Genomic DNA, 25915 nt, shown 5'->3' on the forward strand with positions numbered 1-25915 from the left:
TACAATGGGATTTTCTGAATTTTTTTTCCTCATTTTGTCTGTCATAGTTGAAGTGTACCTATGATGAAAATTACAGGCCTCTCTCATCTTTTTAAGTGGGAGAACTTGCACAATTGGTGGCTGACTAAATATTTTTTTGCCCCACTGTATATACTGTACTATACAGTGTCAGAGGAAGGCCCAAAATATTGTCAAAGACTCCAGTCACCCAAGTCATATACTGTTCTGTCTGCTACCGCACGGCAAGTGGTACCGTAGCGCCAAGTCTATTTCCAAAAGCCTCCTTAACAGCTTCTACCCCCAAGCCATACTAAGACTGCTGAACAATGAATCAAATGGCCACCCAGACTATTTGCATTGACATCCCCCCCTTTGTTTTTACACTGCTGCAACTCGCTGTTTATTATCTATGCATAGTCACTTTACCCCTACCTACATGTACACATTACCTCGACTAACCTGTACCCCAGGACATTGACTCGGTACCGGCACCCCCTGTATGTAGCCTCATTATTGCTGTTTTATTCTGTTTATTTAGTCAATATTTTCTTAACTCTATTTTCCTGAGAAAAAAGGAGAAACCCGCACACTGCTCTTGATGGTATCGCTGCTGGTCTTTAAAGCTCTGACGAAGGCCTTGAGGCCGATACATGAAGCGTATTATTAAAGAGCAGCGATACCATCAAGAGCAGTGTGCGGGTTTCTCTTCTTTTTTCTCATATTATTCAACTGTTACCTTACACCTGCAAAAAAGATAGCTCCGATGTGCGAGTGCCTTTTGAATTTTTAACTCTATTTTCCTAAAACTGCATAGGCATTTCACGGTAAGGTCTACACCTGTGACATTCGGTGCATTTGACAAATACAATTTGAATCGATTTTCTTTTTTTTTTTAGCTAGGAGACACAAATCACAGGGAATAAGTACATTGCTGAAGGCGTGGTAAGAGCTACCTTGTCATGGTCCGTGTCGAGTGACAAGCTAGAGGGTTTGTACTACAACTTAAGGCAGAAGTTAAAGTGGAGTTTGAGCACCCTAACCACAACTATTCTCGAGTCCTTGTTTTAATCCCTATCTGTCAATAGCCAACCGTCAGTCTTCCTTTTTCACGACACCACAAAAGTTTGATTACTCTCATGATGGGTAAGGGAAAGGGGGACACCTAGTCAGTTGTACAACTGAATGCATTCAACTGAAATGGGTCTTCTGCATTCAACCCAACCCCCTTTGACCGAAGTCATGGTAGCTTCAAATATCCCATAAGAACAACATTTTAACAGTCATTCTGTTTTGAGTTAATGCAACCTTTGGCGCCAACATGGTGCCCATTCAAATTCAACATCTCAAACCCAGTTTGCTCAACCCTGTATATCTACAGCTCGAGGCTAAACCACTGCTACTCCATCTTTCCCATAACACCTCATACTGTGGCTTGACAAAGAATGGAGGCTGAAACCCCAATGGAGATAACAAATATTACCCCTACAAGCTGATCTTCACTCCTCCATTTAATAGTCATGGTTCGGATTGGGGACGGATAATCTGATCCTAGACGTAGCTAACTTCAACCCAATGCACCTCCAGCAGCCCGCAACAATGAAATGTCGCAACAATGAAAAGCCCCTGTAGTGGGTGCATGGATGGGCTTACACACACACACACACACACACACACACACACACACACACACACACACACACACACACACACACACACACACACACACAAACAGAGAGAGAGAGAGCAGTGTGCAATCAGGGCAACAAGATTTGTGGCCGTTGCCATGTGAAAAGGGCAACCAGTGGAGCACAAACAGCATTGTAAATACCCCCAATATTATCTTCCCCTACTATTCATACTACAACTATTTTCACATTGCTAAAACACTGTACATAGGTGATAATACAGGCCGAACACTGACATATTTACTGTTAAATTATAATATTTTGGGGTTAATGTTGTTTTGTGCCTTCTCACTTTAGTTTATTGTTTATTTCAATTGCTATGGCAATGTAAACACATGTTTCTGAGAGAGAGACAGAAAGAGAACACCCCAGAACCTCACACAACAGAAGGAGCACATGCCTGTTTTTACACAGACTCTGGGCAAATTTGACTTTAATGAGGTATTGGTGAATGGACATAGGACAGGGATCAGCACGCACCGGATGACTGGTTCGCATCACACTCAAACGTGCACTCGAGGGTGTGTTAGTTTGTGGCCGACCTGCACACAGCATGGGGTTAACTTCTGGTATGTGGCTGTGACTGCATGGTGGAAGAGTAGTCTGTGTTTGGGTTTTCCACTTTCATGCATGTTGACCCTATATATAAAGGGGTTTTAACCTATTTTCCATAGATTGCATTTTACAGTCATTTTATGAGTTCATGCAGAAATGTGCAGCCTTATACAACCATATAACATAAATGATAGCCTACACAACCTTAGTTTATTTTCAACATGGGAAGTAATTGTTCTGGTCCTGTAGCAAAGCAACTGAGCATTACCAACGAGGGAATCCTGTTGGCTATTTTATTATTTCAGACTCCTAGTCGCTTTGCTTTCAAGTTGAACTTGCATGGGAATCAGCAAGGAGAGCAACGAAGGCGTGTGAGCTTCGTTACGTCACCGCATCCTAAAACCGAGGCATCCCGGTAGAAACAGTAGGCTACTGATGTTAAACCGATGTAGCAGCCGAAGTGCACGCAGATGAACGGTTGTGGACTCCAAAGTGCCATACACGCTTGATGAAAATGTGGCTTTTACGGATTTCGGAGGCGTTGAAAATGTAAATAATGTGGAATAACCGGTGTCGGATTGGTTCCTGTGTGTCACTTTATCGTTTTCTGCGACATGCTCTCAAACAAAATTTGGCAACATTTTCTGGGATTTATCTGAACAGAACTTTGGAGAGTCGGCGTCATCCAGCTCGTCTGGTAAGTAATCTAGAAAATAGCATTGCTTTACACTGATAGAGTAACGATAATGTATTGCATAAAACAATTGAAAATAGCAGGAGTCTTTCATAATGATCATCATCAACATTATTGACATGATAAACTTCCGAGTAGGCTTTAATAGTACATTTTACTGGTAGCCTATGCTTCACAATCTCCAAGATTCCACTCTCACTACACCCACGCACTCACGCACGCACACACACGCACGCACACACACAGACTATAAAGTTATGGGTGAGCAGCAGCATGTGCCGTCCAGAGCGCAGTGCTTTGGAGAGAAAATAGCCTGAACAATAGTGAGAGAGCGCCATCAATCGCATATCGGTCACACTCCCATGCGCACGAATTTGGGAATAAGATATTATTGCACAGTTATTACAACGAATATTCCAACATGAAGATACTTTTTGAATACCATGCGTGTACATGTGCACTGCCTCTCGTTGCACACATCGAAATTCAATTTGAGGTTGTAAATAGGAAAACACTTTTTCCCCACTTAGGCTCATAATAAAACGTTGTAGGCTATTTGAACCTCACTACTGTATAGGCCATTGTTTACATTAATAGGAACACCATTCACACAAACGGGATTTAAAAAATCTAACCTACACCCAAAAAACGATTTCAATTTGCTTGGATTATCTCATAAACACTATTGGCACCGTGCGTAAATGTGCCAAAACATTGTAAGCCTACATTGGGGGAATTGTAATGAAGTGTAATGTTCACTTTATGGATGCATGTGACATGCAATCATATAGGATAATAGTGCATAGGTATTGGCATGACTTTTCCCTATGAAATCCTATTTTATATGATTTGCCTATTATTATATCCAGCCTGCATCACATCCGGCAGTGATTGGGAGTCCCATAGGGTGGCGCACAATTGGCCCAGCGTCGTCCGGGTTTGGCCGTCACTGTAAATAAGAAATTGTTCTTAACTGACTTGCCTAGTTAAATAAAGGTTACACAAAAATACAAAATAGTAATTATAGCCTAGGAAGGAATAAATCATTGAAATTAGATTAGGGAATATAGCCGACCGTTATCTCGGTTCTTAAAGCGGGGGAGCGAGCTGGTTGTTTTATCTTCATGCCAGAAAAGTAGATCCGGGCGTGCGCAACGCGGAGAGATACTAGGCGAATTCAGTGTGGAAGAAAGGGAGCAACGAGAAGAAGTGGAAAGTGGATAGAGTCGCGGAGAGTGAAGTCCACGTAGTTACCATGCAGACATTCGTACCTTACAAACTACATGAAAAACCGCCAAATCCACGCCGTTAATGAGGCAATAGGTATGTAATGTGATCTATTTGTTGTAGCACTTTTCCTGTGAATAATTAAGTTGTTTGTGTGGTTTGTGAATCGGAGTTAAAAGTTGAGATAGTCCGACCGGACTAGTTCTGTCAGTGGCGCTCGAGCAGTGGACTGAAATCAGAGCCCTTTCCTTCCTCCAGTGAAGTTTAACGTTTTAAAGTGTTTAGGAAAGCTATTAAATCGGCTACTATCGAAATGAGAGACTTTGGAAGTTGGTCACTGTTTTACGCCTTTTGTTTATTTGTGGGAATTGTTTTACACATTGTGTTGTGTTGGCGGTTCGGTCATTGTTGCCATTTCTTTAAACAATCCATACATCTGGCTCCCGCACGGCTGCGGTGTCTACGTGAAATGAATAGGAATGGTGACCGTTGGTGGATGTGTTGGACAATTAAACAACAGACAGCAAGCAATGATTTTCACGAAGCTGTTTAGTTTTTGTCTTTTGCCATCTTCCAAGAATATGAATTCTGCAAAAAAGTTCATTATTATACATAACATGTAAATATCATTTTTTTTTTTTTCATTCTTTGATTTGCCAGGAATAGCCTAGTTCAGCAGTTGAAAAATCCTGGATGTGTATACAGACTTAGTTAAAAAAAAACATTGTACATGTATTTATTTGACTTACGATTGCTTACTAACCTGATATGACCGTGCCATAAAGCCCTACACTGAAGACATGAATAGTTAACCTAATCCTCAGGGGGGAAAAAATATATCCTCAAGGCATACTTTTTTCTTGTTGAAAGTTCTCATGCATGCATTATGCTACTAGCCCCATAAAATGTATAGATGTAGTCTATTGCCTACATACATTCAGCATGATCTAAGGCAGCTGGACAACAGTGTCCGTCATTAGGCTGGGATGTGCTTTTCCAGATGGCAACCCTTTAAAAGCCCAAAGAGCAGCACTGTGTTTATTATAGCACAGCCTACTAGACAGAAAGTAGCCAAGCTCAGGAACTAAGGCCCCAGAGCCAGTATAGAAACAGCTTTTCTGGCTAGAATTCAGTTGTTTTCATCATACACTATTTCCAGGCATAATGATGTACTTATAATATACATGTGAAATCCAATATGAGCACAAACCTGTATGCCTGAATGTCACTTCCTTTCGTGTTAGACCATCTATTTTGAGTCCGTTTGCATATCTAGTTATGCGAGGACAGTACCACTTTTCCACCATTTCCAACCCTTTCTCCGTGTAATGTATCTGCTTGAGCTATTTTTACAATGTCATGTAGATCAAAGCATTTCGAAGATGTGCAATTTAAGGCTGATAGAAGGAATTGCGAAATCTGCTTATCATAGCTTTGAAGTCCGCTTTCGCTTGACCTGCAATGGAATAAGTGAGACTTGAACGCCGTACAGCTATTTTGTCACTACCAATGACCTCCGTCATCATTTCTACATAGAGGGTTGAATTAAATGAGTATATGTTCTGAAGTGAAGAGACTGGTGTCTGAATTGTGCTTTGAAACAGTTAAACTTATTTACGCGGTGTATCTTTTCTGTTAAACCTGTTGCCGAAATATTAAGAGGAATGCCGGCGAAGATAAACAAGTTATTTGGCCTATATCTTTTCTCCCTCTTCCCCTCTAACATAACACCCATTCATCAGCCTGACCATCATTTGTCATGCCATTTAAAGGAGTCCATTGAGGCTCACAGTAAAGAGAGGAGTAAGGTTAGAGACCTTTGTCAAGCAGATATTAACAGCAGCCGTCCACCGTGCCACTGTAAAACCACAATTCTCCGAGGAAGGTTCAACATTTAGCCCGTTTGCTTGTTAGCATAAAGACATATTTTATTATGCTCTTAAATGAAAGCACTGATCCATCCCTATTGAGATTTTCTGAAAAATGTATTAAATGTTTAATTTTATGTTTATTTTTTTAGCTTGATTCTAACCTTCTGTTTTGTGTGTCTCCAGGTGGTTTGGTAGAGAACACGGTACGAAAATGGGGAAATACTTGACTTCACTGCTCGTGCTGCTCCTGCAGCTCCTCTGCGGCTGCACAGGGAACCAAAGGACGGAGAAGGCATTGGTCCTGCAGTTCACTCACTCTGTTTACAATGCCACCATATACGAGAACTCTGCTGCTAAGACCTACTTGGAGAGTCATGCGAAGATGGGCATCTACATCACAGACCCCACCTGGGAGATACGGTACAAAATAGTGTCAGGAGACAATGAGAACCTTTTCAAAGCAGAGGACTACGTCCTGGGAGACTTTAGTTTCCTGAGGATAAGGACCAAAGGAGGCAGCACTGCCATTCTGAACCGGGAGGTCAAAGACCACTACTTGCTCACTGTCAAAGCTGTGGAGAGGGGCACCGACGTCGAGGCTCGCACCCGAGTCAAGGTCCAGGTCCAGGACACCAACGACCTGAGGCCTCTTTTCTCTCCCACCTCCTACAGCATCTCTCTGCTCGAGAACACGGCCATACGGACCAGTGTGGCCAAGGTCACAGCCACGGATGCCGACATTGGGACGAACGGGGAGTACTACTACAGCTTCCGGGAGTGGACAGATATGTTCGCCGTCCACCCCACAAGCGGGGTGGTGACGCTGACGGGCAAGCTGGATCACTCTGAGACCAAGCTGTATGACCTGGAGATCCTGGCGGTGGACCGAGGCATGAAGCTCTACGGGAGCAGCGGCTTCAGTAGCATGGCCAAGCTGACGGTGAGGGTGGAGCAGGCCAACGAGCACGCGCCTGTCATCACCGCCGTCACCCTTGCGCCCTCGGGCGCCGACCGCGACCCCACCTATGCCATAGTGACCGTCGAGGACAACGACCAAGGACCAAACGGGGAGATCGCGTCGTTGAGCGTGGTGGCGGGCGACCCCCTCCAGCAGTTTAAGGCCATGAGAACTAGTCCCGGGAGCAAGGAGTACAAAATCAAAGCTGTCAAGGATGTAGACTGGGACACCCAGACCTTCGGATACAACCTCACGTTACAGGCCAAGGACAAAGGAAGCCCCCCACAGTTTTCCTCAGCAAAAGTGGTACATGTAACATCCCCTCAGTTTAAAGTGGGCCCCCCTAAATTCGAACAAGCTGTTTATAGGGTCAATCTCAGTGAGTTTGCCCCTCTCCATACACCCGTTGCTATGGTAACTGCCTTGCCAAAGTATCCACAGTTGAAGTATGCTTTCAGATATATGGCAGAGAAGAATCGTTTTGCTATTAATCCAGAAACTGGCTTAATCACCACAGCTGGACCCATCTATGCGGATTATGCCACAAAATTTGAACTACAAGTTATTACCAGTGACAAAAAGGCAGCGACTAAGGTTATCATTGACATTATAGATGTTAACAATAATGCCCCTGAGTTCCAACAGACCTCGTACAAGGCCACCGTTGATGAGAATGTACCCGTAGGGACTAACGTGTTAGCAGTGAAAGCCACTGATCTAGACAGTGGCGAGAACGGGTATGTGACCTACAGCATTGCCAACGTGAGCCCGCAGCCGTTTGTCATCGACTACTTCTCTGGTGTCATCAGCACCTCAGAGGAGCTGGATTATGAGCTGATGCCAAGGATTTACAATCTCAAAATTAGGGCTTCAGACTGGGGTACCCCTTTCCGACGGGAGGTGGAGTCATCAGTTACTGTCACACTGAATAACCTGAATGACAATAAGCCTCTATTCGAAAACGTCGACTGTGAAGTCACGGTGCCTAGAGACCATGGCGTGGGAGAGCAGATAACGACGGTGTCTGCTATTGATGCTGACGAATTGCAGCTAGTGCGGTACGACATCAAAGCTGGGAATGATCTTGATCTCTTTGAATTGAACTCCAACTCGGGTGTGCTTTCTTTGAAACGAACACTAAGCGAAGGGGAGGCAGCTAAAGTGTCCTTCCATAGCTTACACATCAGAGCCAGTGATGGAGAGCATGAGACTGAACCAATGATTATGAACATCATTGTCATCACAGCTCGCAAGCCTGTCCAAGTGAAATGCGTCGATACTGGGGTTGCTACCATGTTGGCAGAAAAGCTGCTTCATGGCACTAAGATCCAAGCCCCAACTGAGCCTGACGATAACTTCATGGACATCCATTCGGTTAACCGCTACTCTCCTCAGTTTGCAGAGTCCTTCCCCAGTGTCATTGAGGTCAAAGAGGACCTTCCAGTTGGGGCTAGGGTAGTCCATCTAAGCGCCTCCGACACAGACAGTGGTTTTAACGGAAAACTGGTGTACGTTATTTCAGGAGGAGATACAGAGAGTCGTTTCATTGTAGATATGAACACCGGTTGGCTTTTGGTTCACACTCCACTGGACAGGGAAACGACGGACCACTACACACTGAACGTCACAGTCTACGATCTAGGAATACCCCAGAAGTCCTCCTCCCGTCTTTTAGACGTTAAGATCTTGGATGCTAACGATAACAGTCCGCAGTTCTTGCAAGACTCATATTCGTTGGAAATAAGTGAAAACACACCAGTGGGCACTGAAATCGTCCAGGTGGATTCCACCGATAAGGACCAGGGAGATAACGGAGTAATCAGGTATTCGATTGTGGCCGACACTGACCAGTTTGCCATTGATGAGCTGACTGGAGTAGTGACGGTGAAAAAGCCTCTGAATCGCGAGGTGCACCCGGTTTACATTCTGAAGATCGCTGCACGTGACCAGGCCGTTAATGAACCTCAACTCGTGTCTACAGTGTTGCTAAAGGTCATTCTCGAGGACGTCAATGACAATCCTCCCAAATTCATCCCGTCAAATTACAGCGTGAAAGTGAGGGAGGACCTCCCGATCGGCACTGTGATTATGTGGCTGGAGGCTCACGACCCGGATGTCGGGCTGTTCAGTCAGGTACGGTACAGCCTCATCGATAACGGGGACGGCAACTTTGATGTGGACAAAGTCAGCGGCGCGGTACGCATCCTGCAGAATCTGGATTATGAGAAAAAGCAGGTGTACAATCTCACGGCGAAAGCCAAGGACAAAGGGAAGCCCATTTCCTTATCGTCAACATGCTTTATTGAGGTGGATGTAGTGGACGTAAACGAGAATCTGTATCGCCCGTGGTTCCCCTCGTTTGTGGATAAAGGATTTATAAAAGAGGACGTCCTCATTGGGACATCCGTAATGAAAGTAACGGCTCAGGACGAAGACAAAGGAAGAGACGGAGAAATACGCTACTCAATACGGGACGGTTCTGGCCTAGGGATATTCACCATTGATGAAGATACTGGTGAGTTTCTCACTTTCTTTTCCTCTGTCATTACCATATTGCCCCTATGTGGAGGCCCATTTTGTTTATAATTTATTATTTAAGGCACCAAATGGGCATGCATGAATTTTAAATGACTGGGATGCGAAATAGGGTGCAATCCCCCGTATCTGTGCAGACTGTGCTCTTCTGCCCATGCCCCCCCCCCTCCCTGAAATATCAGTGGTGGGGGTAAATGGTGAATAGAGGTGAGGTTCGCTTCCTGGAGAACTGCTAAGCTTCCTGATTCCTTTAATTTTTCTGTCTGAGCGAAGAGAATTGATGGCAGGAACAGCTGGAGCAGCTGTCTCCTAGACATGCAGTAGACATTCCAAACTAGTTGCCGTGGAATTAAGAGGGTTGCTTAGTGATTTTACCCACTGACTCCCCCTTTCCCACACGAGCACTGTTGTGCTGAACACTGCATTTTGTTTCAATGTTGAAAAACGAGTCATATGCAAATTTAATAATGTTTCATGCTGGCTCATCCCACATGAGATGGAACTTGTTTGTATGATGAAAGTTATTTTTCTGTGATTGTCATATCTTCTTTAGTATTGCAAATCTAAATGTTTGTGTTGCTGGCGATATGCCCTTGCTGGCCTCTTTGTGGTCTTACAAAGAAAGTAGTAATACTTTTTTTTCAGCTGCTCACGGACGTTAAAACACCTGTGCCAAGGGTTTAAAAATAAACAGTCTGGAATTCAAACGGTTTTGCCACAAAAAGCTACTGGTCACCCCATTTTGGGTGCGCAGACCTGACTTGCTGCCCTTCATTTTAAACATAGGCACCATACTCTGGGTGGCTTAGTGCCAGTTTTTCCCTTTTAAAATGTATTTCTGCATAGGAATATACATATTTAATGTACAAATGGGCCGGTGAAACTTGATGCATAAAACATTAGGTTTTTAGCATATATGTAGTCTATCCCCTAAGTCTGGAAGTTCAATGTCTCTGGAAATGTAATTTACAGGTTTTAAAGTAACTAAATGAGAAATTGACGAGAGAATGTTAATTTAGATTCAGGTGGAGGCATACACTTTATTAAGCGGAGTAAATTAGCTGGGCCTTCCATGAACCTGTGGGGAAATCACACTTTCTTTGCTGGTAAATTTAGCATGACGGGATGAGCTGGCATGAAGCATTGCTCCTTAAGGACCATCTGTCGGCTATTGTGCCTGTCCAGTCTTAGTGTGATTGTTCTCTCTGGGGTAGTTGTCAGATTGTTGCTTGTAGATAATTCTACCTCTTTTGTTCAAAGATACAGAGGGAAAATGTAAATAGAGCAAACTGGAGCGAGCCTTTGATTCTTGAAATGCAATTTGAAACTCATCTGAGATTGGTTTAAAAATGGCTTCGGTCCCACTCATCAAAGTTTCCAGAAACTTTCTCACACACAATGCACTCTTTAGGGAATTGACATCTGAAACGAAGTGCCTTATATTTAGGCAACAGAGATTTCTGCTCTGGGGTTTGTTAGTTGAGACTTGGCCCTTGGCTTGGGGTTGTGGATCTTAGGATGAATCTCTGAAGTGTTCTTGTTTCCGTGAAGGACACCCACTTCTTGTTTGATATCCCACTCCTGGATGTATTGGATGCAGGTCACCGGGAGCTCCTGACCTGCTCTTCCTCCCCTGTCCTCGACCTCCATGTCCTTCAGAGTGATTTATCAGGAGTGGCAATGATAGGATTGTCCTGCTATTCAGTCCCGTTGTTAGGGATCACAGCCAGAGCTGGTAGCAAACCAAATATGCCCAAGGCAGCGGTGTGCCTCCTGGGAATTCATGCATTGACTAAAGGTGGTTTGGGGGGTTGGTCTGGGTCTGAGCAGAGGGGGGTGCAAGGTTACCACATGAGGATTATGCTCTACAAGAATCGATGTCAAACACGCCCAGCATCACTTTCACCCAGTCATGCAGCTACAGCTAGTGCTTTCCGACAAGTAGAAAAACAAAGGTTGAGAAGAGAAGAAAACAAATGAAAAAGTGCTAAAACCAAAGGGTACATGCCAGAAGCCACACACACCTTAAGCTCTGGAAAAGTTTCTATGAGAGGGCTAGTATGGGAAGGCTGGCTAACATCTGTGGCTGGTTAAGTTAAATGCCTTTTGGAATCTCATGTTCTCCGTATGCATGCTTTATTTATTCCCTGTATCCTCTTGGAACCCTGGGTTTGAGAATGGAGGGGTAGTGATGAGGAATGTGCAAATGAAAAGGTCTTTAGTGGCAATTTGACTCCCATACCTCTCATCTTACCACCAAGAAGATACCATTTTGGCTCTCAGTTTATCTCCTTAAGCCTAAATCTTGAACTTTAGTTAGTTACTAGCTTAATTTAGTTCAGTGAACAGAGGCGGAAATGAATTTATGTAACTTCAGCTTTCAATATATTTTTTCACCCGTTTCAGGGTTTGTCTTTGCTAACAGCAGTAATTCAGCCATTTTTAGGCCAAGATAAGATTAGCAAAACCCAGAAAGTTGTTACTTCTAAGATAGGAATCAACATGTTCCCCCCCTATCCAGTTCTTATTGTCCGACTGTAGACGGCTATATCTGCCAAACGTCTGGCCCATCTGGATCTCTGGCCCTTGTATTTACATCTGCACATCACACAAACATGTTTAGAGCTGGGGGCTATGTGGAGCCCTGGTGAGATTTTGTGTGCAGTCCAGGCTAATTCTGGCCTCGTGTGCTCAGACACTGCTGTTGGGGTTATCGAGCTAATGGGGGCCTGACACACTTAAGGCCAGCTAGGTATGCCCGCTAACCTGATTGATGTTTCCAGGGCCAGGCATGGAATCTAGTTCCTTGATTTAATAAACCTTCAGTTGGAAAAAGGAACAAACAGCTGGAGCTTGAGGTCGCGATACAGAGAGAAGAACAACAAGATGGACTTATTTTATAAAACAGGCTAGTTGAGGCTTCAAGTGAGAGGGTGGTTGTTGTGGTTGGGCGTAGAAGTTAGGGCTGGGAATTGCCAGAGACCTCAACATAAGACATTATCACAATACTTAGGTGCCAATACAGTGTTTATTGTATTTCTCATGATTCTACTGTATATATATATTGCGATTCGATGTTCCAAACATATTGCTCACAATATGTCTGCTGCAGAGGGGCAAGAGGGAGCCATGAAGAAACAAGTTTTGATCAGTCATAGAAATAAAAGTGCTAAAAAGAAAATGGCTCCCTATTTAAAAAGATGGAGAACAAGCTATGAAGGAAAAATACTGGTGCAATTATTTTGGTGCAGGTACAGCCACCTAGCTCAAAACTATATTGCGATATTGTCGATACTATGTGTATCTTTAAAAAAATTATAATACAACCCCCCTCATCACTAGTAGAAGTTGTTGTTGTGGGGTTGCCGAGCTGGTGAGTGGTATTCGTTTTGGGACAAAGCCACTGGACGTTCCATTCTCTCTGTGCATCTAAATTGAGATCGACTCTTAATGGTCTTCACTCTGCAGCGCACTATAAATGCTTTCACCGACGTTCCTATAAAAAAAGCCAGTAATGCAGCTGTTGTTGCTTAGGGAAGAGGGAAGGGTGGATGATGTTGTTTGTCATGGGCTGTGCTTGATTAATGGTGAGGTAAGCTATAGGCCTCGGCCCTGTATGTCCCCTACTGGTACGTTGTTGTCGATGCAGACAGTTCTCCAAGTAGATCAATTAGACTTGGTGCTTGCACTAAAGGATTGACTGCCGTTTATGAGGTCAGGGAAGGGTCCTCTGTGATCAATTAAGCATGTCTTTCTGTTAGAACTTCTAATACCTTGTATTTCAGCCTTTGACGCAAAGGGCTAGTTCGACCAGACTCTCTCTCATTGTGTTTCTTCTCCAGGAACTGCTAGTTTTGATGCTGTTTTGACAGCACTATTGAAGGCATGTCTTTAAGTTCGTTAGCCTACTTTGTGAACTATGGTGAACAACCAAGATGTGATAATTCAATTTGCACTCTTTCACTTAACTGGAGGAAGAAGAGCATGGAAAAAAGAGGTGAAAATGCATATTGATGAAAGTCTCCAGGCTTAAAATATACTAGTAGTAAAGGTGAAGAAATGTGTAGGCCTTCATGCGGTGTGTTTGCATTTATGTAGGAAAAAGGGAAGGAGTCTCAAACAGCCCCAGTGAATCGCCTCTTCCGTCCAGATGCTCGTTGGATAATGTATGCATTGCCCTTTGCTCATTGGATAATGTATGCGTTGCCCTTTCGCTTCAAGTTGGAGGCAGCCGGTGTGCTGAAAGAGCTCTTTGTGGAAGCAAATGAAATAGTTTGATGTGTAATGGCAAAGTTCTGTGAGCTTGTGTTGTCCCCTCTTCAAATTGGGCCTTCCTCCCCCTCTCTTCCCCAAATTGTCCCCCCATTGCCCTTCCTGTCGAGAGCAAGGTAGGGCCGACCCTCAGTGATGCCAGATAAGGGAGGTATTTGCCGAATGGTTTTGTCTTTTCATGTTTGGCTTCCTTCACTATCCCAGGGTGAGTGGGGTGGGGGGGCGATAGTGGGAGGCGATAGCCGTGTCTGCACAACCAAAGCTTCATGGGAGATTGATTGAACCCAAGCACCCGTGCCTGGTCCCTTCTATTTTTTTGATTCTATACGCAGAAGCTGAAGCCAGAAGTGTGACTTCTTCAGCACACTGAAAAGAGCCACATGACTTGTAATGGTCTTTGCTTGACCACCGTTGCTGGGGCGACGGGACCAGGAATGTGCAGCGGGCAGAAGTTGATTGTAGGGTGCTAAATGAAAAGCACACTTTCATTTGTTGCTTCTCTCAGCCCATTAAGTATTTTTTTGAAACCTGTAAAGGTGCCGCGTGCAGATGGCGTGCTCGATTGCGAATGAACTCTTGTCATGCTAATCTAGTCAATTGAGACAAACGGCTAATAATGATTGGGGCCATTTTCTTTTCATGTAAACTACTGTACATTTAAAGTAATGGTTGCACAGAGATTCTGCAGAGACATACAAGACTGCAGTAACTACATGTTTGTCACACATTTGACAGGAAAGAAAAGCATCAAATACATTTTAGTGAAGTTTACTGGGATAATTAGAATGATGAAACTTGGGTCAAGAAACCATTTTGTTGTTCAGTTCTCTATCTTGGCGTGTGTTCCCATGTTACTTTGAAAATACCTGCAGTTCCCTGTGACATGTTCACCTGAATGTGAAGTCGTTGTTTTCCGATCATTGCCCCAATCAAAATGGAGTTTACCGCAGTGAAGGGGGTAACCGACAGAGGCTTAGCTGGTTGTTTATTTTCTCTATATTATGCATTGGCCTTCAAAGCGTAACTGACTGAATGTCAAAGTGAAATGGTACTTGGCGCAACGAGTCTTGAGGTTTCATGTGTTGAGAGAGAGCCACTTAAAATCAAACAGCGAGAGATGAAGATGCTCCTTTCGAATTCCCCATCCGTCATGTTCGCTGTTAAGCTGCCAATGTAGAGACCAAAGACAGGAAACATCAGAATTACGGTAGCATGACCAGAGACAGCAGCTTAATGGCACTGAGTTCAAGTCCCGTGTTATACAGATGGAGAAGTGACATATTTAGGCCTAGGTGCCATGGTTGCCTCTTAGGGTTAGAAAGCTTGGGATAGAAAATGCTGCCCAAACATGCATTTAAACTCCAATACTGTCCCAACATTCCTGTCATACCTCTCAACAACTGTAATGCCTCTTATTTATATATATATATTCATTTTTTACCTTTATTTAACAAGGCAAATCGGTTAAGAACAAATGCTTATTTACAATGACGGCCTAGGAACAGTGGGTTAACTGCCTTGTTCAGGGGCAGAACGACACATTTTTACCTTGTCAGCTCGGGGATTCAATCAAGCAACCTTTCGGTTACTGGCCCGACGCTCTAACCACGAGGCTACCTGCCGCCCTCAAATAGGCGGTATATAGGGGGCGGCAGGTAGCCTAGTGGTTAGAGCGTCGGGTCAGTAATCGAAAGGTTGCAAGATCAAATACCACTCTAATCTCTGAAGACAATAATAATTGAATGAAAAAATAATCAACCTTTGTAAATGTCAGCACGGCAGCCTCTTGGAAAATGAGAGCTGGCTTATATTTCAAAGCGCCTTATCTGTCTTCAAAAAAAGACCTTTCCACAGGAACCATTTACCGCAGCGCATTGAGTACAGTCGGTGTCAGTGGGCAACTATCTCAGGGGGCTTCATAAACATTTTGTGATAAGGGGAAGACAGACGGTGCATCGCGCCCACTATTGTCAGAGGAACGGGGCATGGCACCGGAGGGCCGGGAGGTAACAGGTCTTAAATTTATAACGTGATATTAAACCAGGTGCCCAGCTCACAGGCCCGCTCTGAGGCTTTCGAAATAACACTGCACTCTGGTGACAATGGAAACTGCCTGGGCATGTCCCAATAGGCTTCCTCAACTGGAATTAATTGGCTAAATTCTGCCTGAAAAAAAGAGAAAAATCCCATCAGGCATGTTCTCATTGCATCACTCCCCTTTTGTTCATTAAAGACTCTCTCTCTTTCACTGTCTATCTTGCTACATTCTCCCCTATTCCCCTCACTCCAGATGAATGCAGCCATTCTTTCATTTCTTTCCTTGGGCCAGAGAATCTAGAATATGATTCTTATTTTATTACACAGTGTCATGAAGCTATAGTTTTGAATATCCATGCCGCTTTAAAACATGAATGTGCCACTGGTCTGCTAATGCAGTTTTAGTCCTTTTAAGACTATACGATTAGGTCAGTATGTAGAGTGAAGCACACATTGTTAAGTTGTCTGAAATGATTCAGTTTGTCTAAAGTTTTAAGGTACCGTTTTCCTTAAGCCCAGCTGTTGATAGCGCTGTTTTATGCCTCCGGTGGCGATTGTATACAAAATGCACAATGATGCGCGAAGCGGAAGTGGTTGGTGGGGGCACAACGCAGAGGATCATCGGGTCAACGAGAGATCAAATTGCATTTTGTTTTGTCACGTGCGCCGAATACAGCAAGTGTAAACTTTACTGTTAAATGCTTACTTACGAGCCCTTTCCTAACAATGCAGAGTTAAAAAGTATGGAAATGAGCTAAAATTAAGGGGGAAAAAGGAATTTGTAACACAATAAAATAACAATAATGAGGCTTTATACAAGGAGTACCGGTACCGAGTCAGTGTGCTGGGGTATGAAGAAGTTCAGGTGATTGAGGTAATAGGGACATGTAGGTAGGGGTTAAAGTGACTAGGCAATCAGGTTAGATAATAAACAGAGGAGCAGCAGTGTGTGTGAAAGTGTGAGTGTGTTGGTGTGTGCGTGTGGCATCAATATGCACATGTGGTATGTTTTGAGTTTGTAAGCATGTGTGTGTGCGTCGGAGTCGGTGTAGTATGCATGAGTGTGTGGGTAGTCCAGTGAGTGTGCATAGAGTCAGTGCAAAAAAATATAATGGGTCGGTGTAAATAGTCCGGGTAGCCATTTTATTAATAACTATTCAGCAGTCTTATGGTTTGGGGGTAGAAGCTGTTGGTTTGGTTTGGTGCTCCGGCACCGCTTGCCGTGCGGTAATCACACGGCAAGCAGAGAGACATGCACTTTTGTGTTGAGAGACTGTGTGAACTCATCATGCAGCTGTTTGGATGATGGTTTTCCCGGATCTACACTAACGTACTGAATACCCCCTGAATGCTGGTCACTCTTCAAAGCGCCACCATATTTGGTCAATGACCCCGATATGGTCTTTGCCACTTCAATAGCCTGCTAAGTCCTCTTTTGCATGGTGATTCTAAGCCTTTAGCCGATGTGTTACCGTGTGTAACTCGAGCTGTCTGCAGTATTCAGAAATATCCACCATTCTATAAAGTAATAAAGACGATGAGTGCGACAGCGAGCCCTGTAGGCTATGTGGTCATCCCATGAGGTGGATTTTTTCCTCCTTTGGCTGCACTTCATAGCCTTGTGAATTTTTCAAAAGTTTCAGGAATTAATACTTACAGTATGGACTGAAAAATGTTGGAAGTGCAGGGCTTAGCTTCTGAGAACTCTTGGAACCAAAGATACGATTTGATTTAAGTTGCGGGGGCATGGGAAGCTTAGCTCAGGACTCTATTTCTAATACACCCAGGGCTCTACGTGGTGGAGGAATTTGAAGCATTTCGCCAGGGCCGGTGGAAAGAGAAGAGGGGGGGGGTACTGAGAAAGTTTATGTAGACATGTGAGGCAGGAGTCCTAAGAAGGCTGAGGAATGCGAGGGGAAAGGAGAGCAGAATTACCAAGAGGTGGTTCAAAGCAGACGTCTGACTTTTTCAAGTGCCGACCAAGGGAGTGCTGGCGTAAGCCGAAAGAGCTGATCTCTCGGTCTTGAGAAGACACGTTTTTTGTTCTCTCGTGGTCTCCGAAGCGCGTAAATTATTCCTGTACGGCCTCTTGTTGTGAAGGTCACCGGAAGACCATCTCGACTTCTGTAGATATCTTTGTCGACAATAGAAAAACGGTGAAACTAGTTTTTCTCTGGGCTGTGTAAAGTTGACTGCAGCCTAATTCCTCATTACATGTTTTCAATGCCAGAAAAATGTGATATTGACTCAGTTTCTGAAGTAGACGGCGTGCTACCATATGAAAATAAGCACGGGGGATAAACAAGATTTTGCAAATCCTAATCCTTTTTTGACAACTGCTAATCTTTTTGGCGCTCTAATTTGTTTCAATTGCCAGCTTTTGATATCCATGACATGTGCAATCCCCTCCATTTGTGGCGGCGCCATTGTAGTTACAAGGCCTTCTGGGGAAAAGAGTTTGTTTCTCCCCAATTTAGCCCCCCGCCCACTAATTACCCCCTTTCATGACAGGGACCTTGGCCCTATACATGCCAGAAATACTGAGTACACCTCATCCTCTGAACTAAATAGGGAACATCATAGTATAGTTCCGCAGTTACTACCCCCACTGTGTGGTACATTTTTGTTTTTCCCCTGGATCAGCTGGCTTTATCCAATCTACTTAAATGTTTTCTGTCCTCAGACCTCCAGACCTCCTCTGCCATTTTCCTCGGCGCCTCGAACCACAACCATGTTATTTCACCATTTTGTCAAAACAACACTCAGCGCCTATGTGTTGCGCAGCGGACTTCTTCCAGCCTCCCCCGCTGTAACTAGCTATTGAGTAAATGTCACGGTGGACCTGTTCCCGGAGACTGATTGAAATGAACACACTTTGCAGTTCACACGCCTATATGAGATGGCAGAATTGTAGGAACAGCGTTAGCCGTTAGCTCTTTTTATTGTGTAGCCTAACTGCTGTGCTAGGTGGCTGTGGAAGGTGTAGCCGTAGGGTATGCAAGGAAGAGGGAAAGAAAGGAGAGAGAGTAAGTCTGGCTGGGTAGGTTGCCTAGGCTTTGAACTGTTTTTATTGCCTCAAGGGCACATTTTGCAACTTCCTCATTTGACTAGCCTAGAAGTATAGGTGCGATGGCTAAATACCTCAGATTTATCATTTATACACATTTATACAGCCAACTATTGTTTCGATAGATGCTTTGTCTTCTAGTAGGTCTATTTAAAGCCAGTCACGCATTCATGTTTGAATAACAAGTAGATGTCAACTGAAATTGTCATTGTGTTCAGCAATAGTTTAATTGAAATGGTTTTCTCTTTGAATTGAACTTCATATTCTTGGCGTCAGAGCCTCATCAAACTATAAAAAAGATACAAGATTTGGGCTTTCTTACTTCCGCCAGTCAACCATTACATTGCTATCGTACATGTTGGCCTTACCTACCACAGTTTTTAAGGGTCAAGGTCCTCTATGACTATGTATTCTTGTTGTTAGTCACCACTAGAATGAATGAATGACATTTTATTTTCGTGTCACATCGTTAATTGGCAACCCATCCTTTCCGGGATGAATTGATACAAACAAACATTAATCTGATAACTGTGATAACTCTTTCGGTGTTCTGTGCTTTACAATAATTCACTGTTATAATTCAGTGATAATTGCGGTAGCAGTGCAGAACTTCAGTAATATAAAGCCATCTTCTCTTTGCTGATGGCTTAAGGGCTGGTAGTGGGCTGCTAAAAGCCTGACACTCATGAGGAAATGGAATGAAATGGTATGGGTGTGGTGGCTAAATCCTTCTGATTCATCATTTATACACTCCGTGAGTAATTATCCAGCCAACTATTGATTTGATATGTTTCGATAGATGCTTTGTCTTCTAGTAGGTCTATTTAAAGCCAGTCACGCATTCATGTTTGAATAAAAAGTAGATGCCAACTGATTGTCATTGTGTTCAGTTAGAGGTTCATCGAAATGGGTTCTCTTTAAATTGAACTATTCTAGGCGCCAGAGCCTCATCAAACTATAAAAAAAAGATTGGGACTTTCTTACTTCTGCCGGTCGACCATTACAATGCTATCGTACAAATTGACCTCATCTACCACAGTTTGTTTACGTTTCCTGTGAGGGGTGAGTTTGGGTCAAGGTCCTCTATGACGATGTAGTCTTGTTGTTAGCCACCTGTTGCAGTGCAGAACTGCACTAATATAAAGTATTCTTCTCCATGCCAATGGCTTTAGGGTTGGCAGCGGGCTGCTTAAAAGCCTGACACTCCTGAGTGGAATGGTTCTGTTATGCCAGTGTCTCCCAGTCAAACGGATGAGCACTCAAGCAGGGGCATCGTCTTTGCACGGGCACAACAAATGTCTCATCCCTCTCGCTCTACCTGTTCTCTTTCACCTTCTATCACACACACTTAGTCTGATTAGAACACATCCTCATCCTTACACGGAAAAGTACAACGCACACACACACACACACACACACACACACACACACACACACACACACACACACACACACACACACACACACACACACACACACACACACACACACACACTCCCCTCTATCTTAGTCTCTCACTCCATTTTCTTTCACCCACTCAACCGCTCTCTCCATCTCATCCTCACTCCTTTTCCCAGTCTCCACCCTCTCTCTCTCTCTCTCCACCTCTCACACTCACTCATACTCTTTCCCGATGCTCTCGCAGGACGCTAGCAGTCAGATTAGCACTCACGTTTCTTATTCGTGCTTCACATTTGCAAATCCCTGCACATCTGTTCCTCCCAGAAGCTATCTCAACGAGTGTAGTGAGTAGTCGACAGTGCTTCCGTGAGAAAAAACTCACACTTGCACATTTTGACTACTTTCTGTTTGGCAATATATTTTTGTAATCTGTTTACTTCGTTATATAATCACTTTTTTTAAAAAAGATTTCCACCTCACGATGGCCCTTTTGGGTGCATTTCACATTCGGTGCCAGCCAGCAAGCCTTGACAACCCTGTATGCCCATATGACATTGACCATATTACACCCTGCATGCCTTCAGCAAGTATTCATACCCCCTTACTTAATTCATACCCCTTTACTTAACTAATTGTTGTGTTACAGCCTGAATTCAAAATTGATTAAATATATATTTTTCTCACCCATCTACACACAATACCCCATAATGACAAAGTGAAAACAGGTTTTTAGAAATGTTTGCAAATGTAGTAAAATAAAGTACAAAAATATCTAATTTAAGTAATCTGAGTCAATACTTTGTAGAAGTACCTTTGGCAGCGATTACAGCTGTGATTCTTTCTGGGTAAGTCTCTTTAAGAGCTTTCCACACCTGGATTGTGAAACATTTGTCCATTATTCTTTCAACAATTCTTCAAGCTCTGTCAAATTGGTTGTTGGTCATTACTAGACAACCATTTTCAGGTCTTGCTTTAAATGTTCAGGTAGATTTAAGTCAAAACTGTAACTCGGCCACTCAGGAACATTCACTGTCTTCTTGGTAAGCAACTCCAGTGTAGATTTGGCCTTGTGTTTTAGGTTATTGTCCTGTTGAAAGGTGAATTTGTCTCCTAGTGTCTGGTTGAAAGCAGAATGAACCAGGTTTTCCTCTAGGATTTTGTCTGTGCTTTGCTCCATTCCGTACATTTTTTATCGTGTGAAAACGGTTACAAGCATATCCGTTAGGGTTGGGCGGTATCCATATTACTGGCTTAGTACACAAGGGGCGCCAAAAAACTGAAAAAAGACCATGGAGTCTGGGAGTCGCTAGGGCAACGGCCCTGCCTGCTCTGCTTGGAGAAGATGGGGGAGGAGCAGATGGGCCTAGAACGGAGAGGAGAAAAAACGCAAGGAAATCAAGCTGCAGTGGTAGCTGTACAGATAACTCATTCAAAGGGCTTTGGCTTCTCAAACACGGCAGAAAGCTAACACAATATGATGCCCCGTGACCTTATTAATTCAGCCACTTACTTAGATAACTAGCAAGTTAAACTTAGGGATCGACCTGTCTCCGAATTGTTTTGTTTTTCGCATTTAAAAAAATAATAAAACGCATAAGAAATATATTGCTATGTTTTGTAAATGCAGATCTAAAATGCTTCTTATTGTAATTTTTGCTCAGCATCAAACATGTTGTGCTTCAGTTGCACTTTTCCACTCGGATGAGAATTCACGAATGAGCATTCTATTAAACGACAGCGCTCTGACTGATGTGTAACTACTTTTCTCAGTGTAGCCAGCCTACTTTTCTCAGGTAAAATGCAATATTAACTTTAAGCGAAACATTAGGAAATGTAGCTGGTTACATTTTTTCTATGATAAACATTAGAAATATGATGGCCATGCATTGTTTTTTTGCAAAAAAGACTTTGCTTTTTCATTGTTAGCTCATTTACTTGTTGTTGCACTTCTGTTGTCATCTGATGAAAAGGAAGCTATTTTCTGCCGGACGTGTTGCACTAATGTATTTTCTGTGAAGGAAAACTATAGCTGCACGTCGCTGATCACTCTTTTGAAGCCCAAAAAAAGATTGGTTACTTTCAATATAAAACGCGATCCCTGTCAATACACAGCTGGTCTCAGCTGCTCCCACTTTCACCAGTTGTGCTATTTACAAACAAACACGCGACCGGTTCAACTGCTCTGGGGAACAACGGTAAGCTTCATAATGAAAAATAATGTGACAGATGAAATGAAGAACGCGATCTGCTTTATCTCCTAACCTATTGCACAAGTTGACTGCAGGTATTTACTTAAAAAGTAACTACAAATATTAAAATGTACGGTATACCGTCCAAGCCTAATACCATAACATGATGCAGCTACCACTATGCTTGAAAATATGGAGAGGGCAGTATTTTTGCAGTATTACTTTAGTGCCTTCTTGCAAACAGGATGCATGTTTTTCCTTCTTTTCCCCTTGACAATTCGGTTAGTATATTGGAGTAACTACATTTTAGCATTTTGGTCAAATAGCAGATGCTCTTATCCAAAGCGACTTACAGTAGTGATTCCATAAATGTTTCTACAACAATGTTGTAACTACAGTTTTGTAACTACAATGTTGATCCATCCTCAGGCTTCTCCTATCACAGCCATTCAACTCTGTAACTGTGTTAAAGTCACCATTGGCCTCATGGTGAAATCCCTGAGTGGTATCCTTCCTCTCCGGCAACTGAGTTAGGAAGGACGTCTATATATTTGTAGTGACTGGGTGTATTGATACACCATCCAAAGTGTAATTAATAACTTCACAATGCTCAAAGGGATATTCAGCATCTGCATTTGTTTTACCCATCTACCAATATAGGTGCCTTTCTTATTGAGAAATTGGAAAACTTACTAACTCACTACATTGCAGCTTTAAATATGTTATTAAATTGTAGAAATTTCAAAATACATAATTCCACTTTGACATGATGTGTAGGTGACATTTAAAAAAAAAATGTAATCAATTTTAAATTCAGGCTGTAAGAAAACAAAATGTGGAATAAGTCAAGGGGTGTGAGTATTTTCTGGGTCAGGTTATACCGTCACATGGCTGTAGGAAGTGTTATGGAGTGTTACAGTGCTATCCATTTCCCCCTTTGCCGCACTGTCTCCCTGCCTTATTACACGCCTCAAGCTAACCGCTATCCCTGGCTAGCAGTAATGATGAGTAATGACAAAAAGCACCTCAGACTCAGACATAAGATACAGTAAATCTGAGGTGAATAAAAACTCTGAAACCTCTGAAAAGTGAAATGTCAGTGACAGGTGTTTTGGAGTTCTCTCTTTTTCCGGAATCTTTCTTTTCCCCCCTGAGGCGAAAGGTAGGCCTCTCTCTCGGTTACAGACCTGCAGTGCAAGTGATTGAGTTACAGGGAGCAACAAAGGTTTTTGAAAGGCAGGCCGTAGGAAAAGTAGGAGAGGTGCCATGGAGCAGTGTCTTATCATTCTTCGGTATATGGCACACTAGGACAGTGTTATAGACTCTCTGCCATATCTAGTGCACAGCAGTATGCGATTACCGCTTGCCTATACACGGGAACCAGGCCCACGCCCTGGCTTTATTATCATTTATTATCGTCGGCGGTGGGCCGGGCCAATGATTTCACTTTTTTATTGCTTTCGATAACAGGTCATTGTGACCTTTAAAAAAAAAAATGTTAATGTTTACTGAAATCGTGTGGAAAGAGATTTTCTAGAGATTGTCTGCTTAACAACTGAGTCATTTCCTATTGCTTTAGCCCTGACATGACACAACACAAGCCTGCATAATGATCAGATATATATTTAAAGCCCCAAATAAAATGTGCATGAGAAAGCACATCATAAACGTTGGGTAATCCTCGAGGGAAACAACTGTACACCCATCCAGAGGAGGATTGCTGACTAGACTGCTTTCTAGTGTGCCGTTTTGATGGTTCCACCACTGATCTCCTTTCAGTCATCGGGGGGGAGTATTGTTGTGAAATGTTAGTCCTAACAGGTCTTTGAAAGCTCCTCTGTTTGTTCAGCTGAAAGCTATAGGCCCGTCATGGCATATGGCCTGCTGTAAAACACCAGGCCTGTCATGTAGAAACAGACAGCAGGGGCTGATGTCAATACCAACCTTCTACCCTACCATATTCCCCCCACTGCTGTGCACCGACACCTACCCATGATTAAAATATCTTTCCTTTCTCTTTTTTTCTTTGTTCTCTTTCAAGTGCTATCTACATACTGAAAAATCCATTTTTCCTAAGCGTTTGTGTGTGATCCCCATAGCAGAATGCTGAATGCTCTTTGAACTACTTTTTGAGTGATGGCCTTATTGTTTTTATATGTATGGACTAAGACAATTTCCATCTAAAAAGCTGCGAGTGAAATGGTTTTCCATATCAAACAATTATATGAATTTCTCTTACATAAATCTTCATAAGGATCGGCGTTCCGTCAATGGGACAGTTGTAAATCATGCAGCGCGTTTTGTCAAGATTGCAGATTTTAGAGAAACAACACGTCGGTACATATAAGTGTCTTATATCGGCTGAAAACTTAAATTCTTGTTAACATAACTGCACTGTCCAATTTACAGTAGCTATTACTGCGAAAAAATGCCATGCTATTGTTTGAGGAGAGCTCCTAACAACAAAACACTTTTTTCAACGCGATAGGTTTGATAAATTCACCTCTGAAGGTGAAATGTGTACTTACATTTTGAAATCTTGCTCTGATTTATCATCCAAAGGGTCCCAGAGATAACATGAAATGTCGTTTTGTTAAATAAAATAATTTTTCATATCCTAAAAAGGTCCATATAGCACACACGATCAATTTTGCATTTCCACTCGTTCAATTTGCAAAGAAAGGAATCTGTGAAAATCTCACCCTAAACGCTGTTTGAATGAGTCAAATCACGTTCGTATCTATTCCTCAGAGACCCTAGAAGGTTACAAGAATACACTATTTCATTAGGGGTGTAGTATATCCTATAGGATACCATATTTGATCAGAGAGCTACGCCTTCATGGCACGCCAATGACTCGGGCGGCCATCACTTGAACGGCTGTATCTTTCTCAAATAAGCACCAATCGGGTTCAAACAAAGCTAGCTAGATGGGCTTTACGGGAGTATCCAGAAACCATGTATATGTCGTAAAATGTAGGTAATAACCTTGTACGACAGCATGCCTTTTCATGTTGGACAAAAATTATAAAGATATTCAGAGTTATGAAGTTATGGAAACTGGTTGTTTTGCAAATGTTGAACTTATAATAGGGCTAGTAATACTTGGAAAGCTGAATCAAAGTCCAAGTATACAGATTTGATGATATTCTTGCAGAAAAATTGAATATGAATGTGAATGTTTCCTTCACGATTTACCCAAATGACTCTAGGGACTTCACACTAAAAGTCTTGTAGGTCAGTCATTCTTCAAGTTATCCATCTGAAATGTTGCACATACACTGCTGCCATCTTGTGGACACTATCGGAATTATAACCAGAGTGACGGCTATAACAGTGACCTTTCTCTTGCATTTCAAATATGGTGGTAAAAAAACACTGGTTGGTTTTCTCTTTGTATTTTCTTCCACCAGATCTATTGTGT

At 42.9% G+C, this 25915-nt stretch overlaps 1 protein-coding gene across 11 annotated transcripts in view; it reads left to right on the forward strand.

Moving 5' to 3' along the window:
- Window positions 1-2687: 2687 nt before the first annotated feature.
- The window catches only part of LOC139566870 (protocadherin Fat 1-like), a 99937-nt gene continuing 76709 nt past the window's right edge, over window positions 2688-25915 (forward strand). For 2 of the 11 annotated variants that reach the window (XR_011673175.1, XR_011673174.1), the window contains exons 1-2: window positions 3953-4257; window positions 6216-9505. Coding sequence is in view for 7 of the 11 variants with exons in the window: in XM_071388194.1 (XP_071244295.1) it covers window positions 6244-9505 (3262 nt within the window). In the remaining 4 variants the exon portion in view is untranslated. Of the gene's footprint in view, window positions 2938-3920; window positions 4258-6215; window positions 9506-25915 lie in introns of those variants that run through there. The other 9 variants (XM_071388193.1, XM_071388195.1, XM_071388194.1 and 6 more) reach the window with 8 other exon arrangements.

The sequence above is a fragment of the Salvelinus alpinus genome, chromosome 39 (genome assembly GCF_045679555.1).
Source record: "Salvelinus alpinus chromosome 39, SLU_Salpinus.1, whole genome shotgun sequence".
Taxonomy (NCBI): domain Eukaryota; kingdom Metazoa; phylum Chordata; class Actinopteri; order Salmoniformes; family Salmonidae; genus Salvelinus; species Salvelinus alpinus.